This window comes from Syngnathoides biaculeatus, chromosome 13, assembly GCF_019802595.1.
Source record: "Syngnathoides biaculeatus isolate LvHL_M chromosome 13, ASM1980259v1, whole genome shotgun sequence".
NCBI lineage: Eukaryota > Metazoa > Chordata > Actinopteri > Syngnathiformes > Syngnathidae > Syngnathoides > Syngnathoides biaculeatus.
The window spans coordinates 18,121,256-18,133,859 of NC_084652.1; the positions used below are offsets into that span (position 1 = coordinate 18,121,256).

At 41.4% G+C, this 12,604-nt stretch overlaps 1 protein-coding gene across 3 annotated transcripts in view; it reads left to right on the forward strand.

Annotated features, from left to right (window-relative positions):
• Positions 1–12,604, forward strand: part of dip2cb (disco-interacting protein 2 homolog Cb) — an 88,162-nt gene that overhangs the window by 45,863 nt on the left and 29,695 nt on the right. For all 3 annotated transcript variants that reach the window (XM_061840123.1, XM_061840124.1, XM_061840125.1), the window contains exons 2-6: positions 4,218–4,289; positions 5,412–5,522; positions 5,946–6,071; positions 8,101–8,424; positions 12,318–12,476. In XM_061840123.1, the coding sequence (XP_061696107.1) occupies positions 4,218–4,289; positions 5,412–5,522; positions 5,946–6,071; positions 8,101–8,424; positions 12,318–12,476 (792 nt within the window). The remainder of the gene's footprint in view (positions 1–4,217; positions 4,290–5,411; positions 5,523–5,945; positions 6,072–8,100; positions 8,425–12,317; positions 12,477–12,604) is intronic.

The following is a 12,604-nucleotide window of genomic DNA, read 5'->3' on the forward strand; positions in this document are numbered from 1 at the left end:
ATCCATTAGATGGAGCTGCATAAAGGCTCAATATTGATTCATATATATATATAAGGTGCAACATCATCTTTTGAGAAAATTAAAGGCTTTATGTGCGCCTTATAGTGCGGAAAATATGGCATATTAATTAGGATACACAAAATGTTTTTAAAAACCATAACATTTCAAAAGACTTGAGTGTTGAATATTTTTAAGTGCTCACAAACATTTGATAAAATATACATAAATCAACTTTTTAAGTACAGTCCTTGTCGTTTATGAACTGTCATTCTTAAAATACATGAATATGCTAAGAAAAATAGATCGCACCAGCATTTTCCACGATGTCTTCAACCTTAAAAAAAATCTCCAATCCATGAAAGATTTTCAAATAAATAAAACAATATATGTGACTTCACCGGTGGCTGTGTCGATCCTTGCGCACTTGTAAGGGGGGATTACAGTTGGTTCTAAGTGGGGGTGGTCAGCTTTATTCAATGTTTTCTTTTGCTTTAGATGCCAGTTGTACTAAGCCTGTAAGCTAGATCTACTTTGCAGTTGACGTGTTACACGTTGTCTTTTTTTTTTAAGTCTGAAATCATCCCAAAGTTTTGACATTCTCTTTCTACTGCATTCTTTCCTCCTTTCTCGCGGTTATTGCTATGTGAGTCATTCTGCGGTAAAAAAAAATCACTGAAAAATACACAACATAAAATCAAATGTGGACAATCAAAAAATCCGCCATAATGTGACAGATGTATAGTATTGTTTTTGACGCTAAGGTTCCCTGGTCCTTTTTTTTTTAGCTCCAGTACTCCATGCAAGCCTCTGTCATCTCCTCTCTTCATTTCTTTTGCCCACTTGATTCCTTCTCTTTTCACTTCTCCTCTTTCACTTCTCCTTTCTTCTATCCTCCTCCTCTCCGGGAATGTGAATCTTTTTTTTTTAACCTTCATCTTTCCATTCTGTGATGATTCCCCAGTTCTTCCGTCTCTGGCTTCCTGTCAGCATACAAACAAGAAAATCAGCTGTTTCTATTTCACCAGACGGATAGAGACATTACTCCTCCTCCTTCTCTTCTTCATCCTTCTCTTTTTTTCCTCCTCACCACGCCTTCTTTCCTTCTTGATTTTCTTGCTCTCTTTCCCATGTCTCCAGCAGCCTGACCGAATGGCTGACTCTATATGGTCATGCAAGGCTCAAAATGCACGTGCACGCATGCACACACACGCACACACACAGTGATGCAGTATTGCTCAAGTGGGTTATGTGAAAAGTGACAAATGTTTTTTGTGGTGGCCCCCCCTAGTGGACTTGTTTTTGCCATACTCCACAGGCTTGACCTCCAACGAGTTGATGATTTATAATATTTGACATCCACTAAAATATAAAAGCCTTTTGTTTGTGCCCATTTTTTGACTTTGTTGTAGAAGATGTAGAAGAACTTTTCACCTAGTTAGGCACAATTTGCAGACATCATCTAACACACTAAAACACATTTTGCATTTTGAACATAAGATTTCAAAAAGAGGGATAAGCGCCAGCAGGTTGTCCAAGACATGGTAACAGTTCAGGTGTAACTTCTAACCATCATGTCATCAACACACTCCAAAATTACAGCATACAGCACACTTAGAATCCCACCATATGGCAACCGCCATATAGGGAGAAATTATTTTATCTGAGCTATTCTAGACAATTTTGTTCAGCAGCTGATGATTGTTTGATTCTGGGCGGTTGTGTTGTAATCATGTGCGTCTCTTTTAAGACTAAAATATTTTTGGAGAAGCAGCATCCAATCAGTCCATTGAGGTCACTTACTGTGCATCTCAATGACCAACTTTCATTGTTTTCATTAAAGGTCAAGTGTCGTCAAACGGATGATTTTTTTGTATATTATTAATGAAAAACCCACAGCCAATATGGTCCCGTGTTTTTTTTTACCACAAAACATGATTTTGACGTATACAGCTTTTTGTAACTCCCACCATGAAAATCCTCTCAGGGATTTGTTTTCGAGAAGAATCAGGAAGTGACGTAAAGGACAGCGGTTTGGCCGTGATCGGATATCATCTGAATATGGCTTGAAACAAGAGTGTAATATTGCCCTGAGGGCTCGAAACAATAGTGTAATATTGCCCCGGTAACTTCACTCGGTTGTGTGGTGGTGTCCTTTTCGAAAAGAGCTTTGGTGTCAGAAGGTGCGTCGGAAAAATGCGTATATCTGTTGTTCAGCTTCCATAGTAGCAGGCACTGCCCGTTTTCAACGGCGGAAGTGACGATGACGTCAAGGACAGATGGCGCAACTTATATGGGACCACTTGGATGTCGAGGGACACTCAGTTCCGCAACTTTGTGGATAGATGACGCGCTCTCCACTCACTTTTTTTCTTCCGTAGACATTGAAGTGAATAGTGTTATGTATTTCTCATTACAATATCTATTTTAGAATGTTTATAGGATATCAGTCCCACTTTAAATTCCAATGACGGTGCCATCACAGGTCAGCGCAGACACTCAAACGTACACTCATGCAGACACTTGTGCACAGTCTGCGACTAGTTGTCATTTTCCTGATCCGAGTGCTGCTCGTCCGCCTTATGTTGGATTTGTCAAGTGGTCCATGGAAACATCTTTTTTTTTTCTCCTGCCTCGTACAAATCCTCTGAGGTTTTAAAGAATCTCTGCTTCCGCATTTTTCTATTTTATGACTCATCGACTCATTTTAATATATGTAACAAACTCATTAGATTTAGATTTATTTTCAGACTGTCGTTCTTTTTGGGATTATTGGGAAGAAATTAGGATTCTTTGCCAGTTACTACTAGAATTGCCCATGTGCAGGCTTGACCAAGCTAATTTGGTCGCCAGTCAATCTGGATTTGGTAAATTAACAGAAATTGGTCCCCAATCTATTTTTTTGCCAGACAACCTGGACTTAATTTATAAATCCGGATAGTTGCCTGTCCTATTGATCCCTGGCCAATCTGGGTAGGTGGCTAAAAAATTTGGCTTGGCCACATGTCAACCTTGACTGGTGAGCCAGTCAATCTGGATCTGGATTACAATAGTGTTGGTGTACCTAATAAAGTGGTCGGTGACTGTATATCTTTTTGATTTTGTCTCTCTTTTCCAACATGATAAATTAGTATGGCGGGAAGCCCCACCCGGGAAAAAAAGAACGCCGCTTGATTGAGTTCAGATGGAAATTGTGCTGACTCGAGCCAGCCAACGGACAACCGCTCTCTACGTCATGAGTCAGCAGCTTTTCAGGCACAGACATGTGCATACACATGACTCAGCGTTATGAATCTGTGAAATGTAATGTTTAAGATGTGCGGTTGCTCTGAAAGAATTTTAGTTTGTGTTTGGTGGTGAACTCATTTAGTGGTCTTGGAAATCCCTGCCTACCCACTTTGTGTTTTAGTTAGATCAGCAGTTAACTCCATGCCGTCGATATAAGCCCAGTTAATTTTGTTCAGATGTGTGCGTACAACAAAAACCACCAAACTACTACAAATACTTTTGGTGTCATCTTTATGTTGTCTCCTAATTGTTGCACCTGAAGAGTTTTACACGTTTTTTTTTAAGGGGGCTACTTCTGGAAGCTTTGTCTTTCAGAATAAGAGCATACTCCAGGAAGTGCTACATTGAAAGAAAAATGTTAATGTCCATCCCATTTGTTTTGGATTGATGAGAGGGGTCATTTTGTTTGATTCAACCAAATATTTGAATTAGTGTAATTGTGAAAATCTAGTTTTAATTCAGTTCATGTTTTTGTTGGGCATGGTGGCGCAACTGGCGAGTATTAGGCTCGCAGTTCTGAGGACTGGGGTTCAAATCCCACCCTCACCTGTGTGACGTTTACATGTTCTCCCCATGCCTGTATGGGTTTTCTCCGGGTGCTCCGGTTTCCTCCCAAATACCCAAAACATGCAACATTAATTGGACACTCTAAATTGCCCTTAGGTGTGATTGTGAGTGCGACTGTTGTCTGTCTCCATGTGCCCGGCAATTAGCTGGCAACCAGTTCAGGGTGTACCCTGCCTCCTGCCCGTTGTCAGCTGGGACAGGCTCCAGCACTCCCGCGACCCTTGTGAGGATGAGTGGCTCCAAAAATAGATGGATGACTGGATGGATGTTTTTGTTGTTTTGAAATAAAAAGACATTTTGTTTTGAATATGACAGTACTATTATTACAGTTGATGAATAAACTCTCTTTATTCCTCTCCTCTCAGGTGACATCACACAAAAAGGTTACGAGAAAAAAAGATCCAAGTTGATTGGCGCATTTTTCCCACAAGGCCCAGGTAAGCAGTTTTACCCCTCACACACACTTTTTTAACTCATTAAAACACACGTAAACACATTAAAAGATAGTGTTTGAAGTATCCTTTCATGACTGTCCTCAGTCACACAGTTGACAGCATACTCCAAATAAGAAGCAAAGACACTATTTATGCCGAGCGCTGATTTCTCAGATTTATCCTCATCTGATGAAGAAATAGCAGTATCGGGTGATCGGGAAGACGGAGGAATACTTCCAAACAGATTAGAATCTGTGGCTGAAAAATAATGCTGCCGAGCGGTGAAGCCGTGAGCTGAGCTCCGCCGCTTGGCTGTAAATGACGTTGAATATTCGGATAGTTCTTCGTGTGGAATGACGCAGAGCCGTGAGCTCACTCCCTGGCCGAGCGAGCTCCTGGCTCAGCGGGGAGAGAGCTCACGGCTTGGCCGCTCGGCAGAGTGAGCTCCCGAACGAGCGAGCTCACGGCTCCGCCGCTCTGTATGGCAGTATTCGTCTGTCTTCCCTATTAACCAATACTGCTATTTCTTCATCAGATGAGGATAAATTCAAGAAATCAGCGCTGGGCATAATGATGTCCCATGTAATCGAGCGTTTGGAACGGCAAGTAACACGTCACATATGCCCATGTAGCTCATGTGCCTCGCAAAAATGGCAGCGCCCTGAAAATTCATAATTGTTGATAAAAATCTTCTCAAAACACTGTTAAATGAGAGAGGATTAACATCACATTGTCAAGATAGAGTACATATTACATGACCGATTGGATACATTGTTAATGCAAACCGCTGGATTTCCCCTTTAAGAACGGCAACATTTTCAGGTAAACCATTACTCTCATAGTTTACTAAAATAAAACAATGTAAAACGCCATAGTTGGGCTCTTGGAAATGCACATAGATGTGATGGTAGTTATGAACCTTCAAACAGCTGCTACTTTAACATACAAACAGAACATGCAACAATCCTCAGGCCCTTCATAGCACGACAATGTAAATTCAGATTTAAATAGATGAAAAGTTGGTCACGTAAAAATCTGCAATATCGCAGCGTCACGAACGATGAACCACTATATCGCGAAGGAACCCCGTAAAAATGACAAATGTGTGGTAAATTTTCTATGCAGCTCCAGACGTGTCGGGTGCTCAGGACAGGAGACCGCAGGCCACGCCGTCCTCAGCCTCCCGATATCACCGCAGACGCTTGTCTGGCTCCCGGGACGAGCGCTACCGCTCAGGTGAGGATATGACAGGACACTGACAGGGTCTTGAAATTGAACAGTTTTAAAAATTGTTTGAATTAGTCTCTGGGGAATCTGTATTGGTTGTCAATCTAGATTGATCATAAACCAATCTGGATTAGTTTAATTAACATGAATGGGCCACCAATTTACACTGATTAGTCTTCAGATGATTAGTGTTGGTCCCTGGGTTATCTGGATCGGTCAACCAGGATTGGTCACCAACATGGATTTCTTGCCAGTCAACTTGTACAGTTTTGGTCACTCGGCAATCTGGATCGTTTTTTTTTTTTTGTCACCCGTCCATCTGGATTGCAATCAATTTAGCCAGACAGTCTGTATTGGTCACTGGGTAATCTAGATTCTGATTTCAGTCAATTAACGGCTCAATTAGGGTGTGTGATGTTTTTGTGTTGTCAGACATACACAGTGAAGCGGTGCATGCAGCGTTGGCCAAACATCGCGAGAGGAAGATGGCCGTGCCCATGCCGTCCAAGCGGCGTTCCCTTGTGGTGCAGAACTCCATGGAGGCGTACACACCCCCGGGTACCAACTTTACATCGCACGAAACAGACAAAAACACACACGTTCTTTTTATGACTATTCAATCCATACCATGGGCAATATACTTATCTCCTTTGATATTATCAAGAAGTTACTTTAACAGTGTGTAAGCAAACAAAAACCTTTAGGTATTGCCACCTCGGATTGATGCTCCCTCGTACTGTCGATGTTTTTATGTTTTTCCTTCGACACTGGACTCACATACACAAGGGAAGACTTGCTAACATCACGGAGTCTACCCCGGACTTCTTCCCAACAACTTCTGCAAATCCAGTGAGTTTTTCCCCCCGAGTTACTCCCCGGAGTAACGACTGTGACAGCAGTCTGGGGTCTTTGGCATATTGAAGCAGAGGCGACATCACAGAAGGAAGTGCGCCAGGATCCAAGTGAGGCTTTGCAAAAGAGGACACAGATTGGCATTCCCGTCGATTCATGTCACGAGTCAACGCTCACTTCCCAACAAAATGGACAAGCTTTATCTTCTGATAAAGACCTGCAAAGACTTGGGACATTCTCCCGCCGTGTCCTTCACCAAGACGTGACTGTGCGAACACATTCCCAATGGAGCTGTTATGCTCCTTGGCTATGAATGGTCGTGAAATTGTCTGGCAAAACAAAAGGTGGTGGGATATGGTTCTATAATATCAATGATAAATGGTGCACGGACGTAACACAACAACGCAGACACTGCAGTCCACTTTTGGAGTGTCTTTTCTTGAACTGTAGGCCATTCTCCTCGCTGCATGACTTTGCCTCTTTCATCCTTGTAATTGTTTGTAATTCTGCCTCAACCTAGCAAGAATGGAGCATTGCTAACGCTTGCCGAACAAGTAAACGAAATTGAGAAAAAACAGACTTACCCTAAACCTAACAAGGCTAAACTCAACCACAGACTTTCCTAAATACAAGCAGCACATAGACTGTCCGACTAGGGAAATTAACGCTTTAGACCACTACTATACCACAGTAAAAAAACACATCCTGCTACTTCGCATACTTTCCTTGGGTCCTCTGATCATTGCTTAATCTAGTTAATACCTACATACAGGCAAGTACTTACTGTAAATGCGTGAAGCCTTCAGTAAAATCAGTGAATGGACCAACGAGGGAAAAATAGAACTTCAAAGCCATTCTGACCAACACTTGCACAATCGACATTGTCCAAGATTACTGCACGACTAGTCACTTTAAACTGCATACATTCCTTGAAGTCTTGACACACTGGACTATTGCTTTGTTAGGCACTCTAACTCCTCTAAATGCGAGAAGACTCTCTGCATCCTTTGCACAATTCTTATCCCCACAAGGGTCGTGGGAGTGCTGGAGCCTCTCCCAGCTATCATCGGACAGGAGGCGGGGTACACCCTGAACTGGTTGCTAACCAACTCCAGGGCACATAGAGTCACACTCACACCTCGGGGCAATTTAGAGTCTCCCAATCATGCTTGTTTTTTTGGGAAACCAGAGTGGCTGGCAAAAACCCACACAGACATGGGGAGAACAACCAAACTCCACACAGGAGTGGCCAGGATTGGAACCCCGGTCCTCAGAATTGTGAGGCCAATCTTTTACAGCTGTTCAACCGTGACGTATATACTGTGTGAGTGTGTGTGTGTGTGTGTGTGTGTGTGTGTGTGTGTGTGTGTGTGTATATATATATATATATATATATATGTTACATGCCTAAACCTGTCTGACTTCCAATGTGGTGAGATTTAGTCTCCCACATAATTGACTTCACAAAATGAGATTCACCATCCAATCTTAATCTAATCTCTAATCTCAAATCTAGGTGCAACACCACCGTCTACTGGCATCTATTTCTCATCACAGTTATGTCGGATCTTGAATATGACGAAACACTGTGTGAACTTTTTCAACTCGTTAGCCATTGAAAAACATACGTGACTAATATATTTGTCATGTTAATACACACATTCAACCATTTCTGGTTATCACCTACCTAAAATTGTTGACCGTGTTAACGATGAAAATTTGCATTCCTCCTCAGATACCTCCTCAAGTTCTGAGGGTGAGGAGAAGGATTACGAGGGAGATGGAGGTGAAGAAGAGGATGGAGGAGGAAACAATGGCGAAGGAGGAGGAGAAACGTCATCAAGCCTTGAGGGCAGCATGAACATGGAGCACTGGATCAGCCGTGCCATTCACGCCACCTCGTCTGCTACCAACACCAACTCCTCCACCGCCTCTTCGTCCTCGTCCTCTGGCAGTGGTGCAATAGCCCGTGGGCGGCTGGCTGAGGTTTTGGCTCAACACGTCCACATCTCAGCGCACCAGCACCATCTGCGCCTACATCAGCAGCACCACAAGACCGGTAAGAAGATAGTAACTGAAAATGTACTAATCTGCCTACTCCGTACGGTGCCGCACCCCAATTTGTGTCCACCCCAAAAAATTTAAACATAGTCGTTTTAACGCATCGCTAGACTGCTTCCCCAGTATCTAACTGCAGATTCTTGTGGGTATAAGTGGCATGGTTTAGATCCTATCTGGTGGACTTTTGTGGAGTTCCACAAGGGTCAATTTTAGGGCTGGTGGTTTTCTCTTTGTATTTGCCGCCCCAGCTTCCATTTTGAAAAAACACACAATTTCTTTTCATTGCCTTGCTGATGACACTCAGAATTATATACCATTCAAGCAGAAAGATGCCTTCTCCTTACACTTTTTATTATGTCTTGAAGACGTTAAACCGTGGATATTCTTTCGTTTCTTAAATTTGAATGAGTGAAGTGATGGTACTTGGTCAGAGTGTCTTTAGTAGAGTCCTCTGTGTTGACCCTTTATGAAGCCAGTTGTCTCAAATTTGTTTATCAAGCCGCACATAATTTTATTCACTTCAGGCACCTGGCCAAAGTGAAGGCTTTTTTGAACAGCACTGCTTTGAAAGAGTAACGCAAGATTTTATCACACCTCGGCTGTGCTATTGTAATACATACTTCTCACCTTGGAGTCAGCCAGTCGTTCCCAAATTTCACCTATTAGTACAAAAAGGAACTTTTAACTGTAACATAAGAGAGGGAGCTCATAACTCCTGTTCTACTCTTCTCCACTGGTAGCTTGTGCAGCAATTAATCGACAACTAATCAACAATCAAATTAATTGATAATGTGTCACAGATAAATCATTTTGATAATGAATCGTTTAGTGTAGATTTTCTCCGGGCACTCCGCTTCCCTCCCACATCCCAAAATATGAATTAATTAGAGACTCTAAATTGCCCCTAGATGTGATTGTGAGTGTGATTGTTGTCTGTCTCTATGTGCCCTGTGATTGGCTGGCAAACAGTTCAGGGTGCACCCCGCCTCCTGCCCGAGGACAGCTGGGATAGGCTCCAGCACTCCCGTGACCCTTGCATGGATAAGCAGATCAGAAAATGGAACTGTGAGGCAGACACTCTCACCAGTTTTCCACTGTGCAGCCACACAACCCCACATACTGTGTAAAGCAGTAATAATTATTTGCCAGATTTAAGTTAAATTGAATAATGTCCCGTGGCATTCTTGATGATATCTCACGGAACACTGGAGTGCAACCAGTTCAGCATAATAGTACAGTACAGTGTTTATTTCATGTCGCAGATTAGCCTTTTGCAAACTTCATGAGGTATGCAGCCCCTTACTGACCCTGCCGCAGTTGGCATTCCCCAAAGTAAAATAAATGTCTACATGAGTAAAAGTCAAATTTAATGTGTGGCTTTTAAGCTCTTGAGGGAAAATGTTAGGGTGCATGCATGCATGCTGTTCTCTTAAGGTTGTGTTCTGTTTTTTATCTATTGATGCGTACGATTGTGTCAGATGTCGGAATGTGGGCTGATGCCGTCTTCATCTTCTTGTTCTGCTTTCTTCTTCTCTCCTGCCACTTTCTCGCAATCTGGTGTCCGATCATAAACAGCGCCTAGAAGAATGTCTGCTGGTTGTGTTTGTCAAGGTTAAACATCACGTTGGTGCCTGGCTGTAGTGGTGCAGAGGAGTCTTTGTTTTAGTCCTTCAGAGTTTTCCCTGCATAGAAAACGTCGAGGCTGCTGCAGATTTTTGAGCAACCTCCAGCGCTAAAATTTCTGGCAATCATAAAAACTGTTTTTATGTGCCCAGTCTCACCAGAGTTGCTATTTTCTGTGATTTTGATTGCTCCGCCCCAGAAAAGTTCTGTAATTGATTGTGCCTTTAGAAATGAGAAGAATTCGTTTGATCATGGTTGTAACTCAAAACACTCATATCTCAAAAGTCTTTACATGTTGAAATGAATGGAAATGGCAATATGATTCAACCTCCCCTGCGCCCCTAAAAAACAGCAAATATTTTTGTAGCGTTTTTTTTTTAAATCAAAAAATAAAGCTGCCTATAATATTGTATTTTATTAAAAAATAGAGCAATGACATCGATAAGTACAATGTAAAGAGTTATGATTCTGAGGCTGGTTAAAACAGTTTGAGTATCATGAATTTTTGCTTTTTTTTCCACAGATAATGAATGCCTCTGAGTGTTGCGATACTGTCTGTGCCAAGTAGCCATGACTTTTAAGTATCTAACTAGAGAACCTAACCGTTACCTTTTCACTGATGTTTTCTATTGTTTGTTTGCATTAAGCTAAACTGACGTTTTTAAAAGCTAATTTGTGTGGTGGTCACACCACCTCCAATTCCATTTGTTTGCTGTTTATTTGGCAATAAACACCTTGACACCTCTCAAAGAGAATACCTCAATTGTTCAATATCTGGCAAACTGCTGTTCATAGTGAAGTCAGTTGAATTTGCTGCTGCTATACAGCGCGTGTCTCAACTTTGCCTTTGCAAGTTAAAGGAAAAAAAATAAAAAATTAGCCCGTATCTCAAAATACAAGTTTGGTCACTCAGATCTTTTGTTTGTGGTACAAGATAGCTGCGGATGACTATTTTTTTGTTTGAATGAAACTCCTTGACTCACTTGAACATAGTGCTCCCAACAATTTTGTGGATTTTCACATGACAAAATAGTGGCTGGAATGAGTGTTTTTCGTTTGTGATTTTCTGAGATTTCCAAAAAAATAAGGATGTATTTTTCAAGGCAAAGCTGTGTGTTTTAAGAAAAACAATATTTTTTTTATGCTAGAGGAGAGCACACAATCAGCATCTGTGCGAATGATCAGATTCCGTTCTGTTGCATTCCGTCCACTAGCAGCATGGCGGTTGAAACACTTTGATCGGTCATTTTGGAAGGCTTATTTGGAAAAAGTTAATGTGAGCGTCCACGGTCATCATTTGGCAATTTGGTGACCTTGTGGAAGTTTCTATTGCCATCATGATGTCATTGATGGATGAATCAGCTCGTTGGAATCGAATGGCGGAACATCTGCCGTCATGCCGGAGGCCGCGTCGTGCGTGTGAATTGGGAACGGACTCCCAACGAATCAGATGAAGGCCAGACCATTTGTCATGTGTCCTCATGCCAGGACTTGCTGCCTGGGTGAACTTTTGTGCTCATGGAGGGGCCACGTTTTCATTTTTAAAACTGACAGATGGGCTGCCTCGTTTCTAGATCTGATGATGTGATATAGAGATGTGGATGTAAAATACACTGGAGGTTGTTTTAATGAAAAATAAACATTCATTTATATTATTTATATTTAAAAAAAAATACTCATAATTTTGGATTTTATTATAGGACATCAGACCGTTCACAATTCAATGAGAATATGCACTCTATTTTCATCATAAATACATTTAATGTTTGTATTACTTAAAATCATCACAATGTTACATTTTCCAAAGATGTATTTGTAAACCTATTCAGTTTATGATTTCTCCATTTATGTTTCATTCAATTTTATATAAATGAACAAAATACTTGTTACTGTACAAGAAAAAAACAAGGTTTCTTTATTTATGAATAAATGAATTAATTGACCAAATATTTCATAAAATGAAAAATGTTAAATTATATATAAAATTAAGTGTACAAATGTATTCATGTTATTTCCAATTAAAAAAAAATTCATGAATAAAATATTGATTCATTGATTTTATGTACCACTTACACTCACCGTTCACCGGAATCCCCAGCCTGTTGCACAACTGGTTTACCAAATTTGCCATGCGCTTGCATGAAAACTAAGCTACTGTAGCATTTGCTGCAGATGCTTTTTCTTACAAAATCGTGCTCTTGGTGCACAATTTTTGCAGTTCGCTTCCTCACTCCTCCTCAAACTCGCCGTTTTCTTCACTTTTCCCAGAGATCTCCTCAGCTCCTCCAGACGTGACGGGTTACACCAACAACGCTGCAGTTGCCGATCGGATCCAGGCAGAGAAAACTCCAGGGGGAGATGGTGGCAGCCCGGGCCTGAGACAAACTCCCAAGTATGGCAACGCCGAGTTGATGGAGACTGGAGACGGTGAGCCACGAATGAGAAATCCTCATTTAAACCCTTGAAGTGAAAATAAATGTCTTTATTATGCTTTTATTATCTTTTTTCTTTAGTTTTTTTCTGTTCGAGCCATATATACATTTATTGTTGCTTTA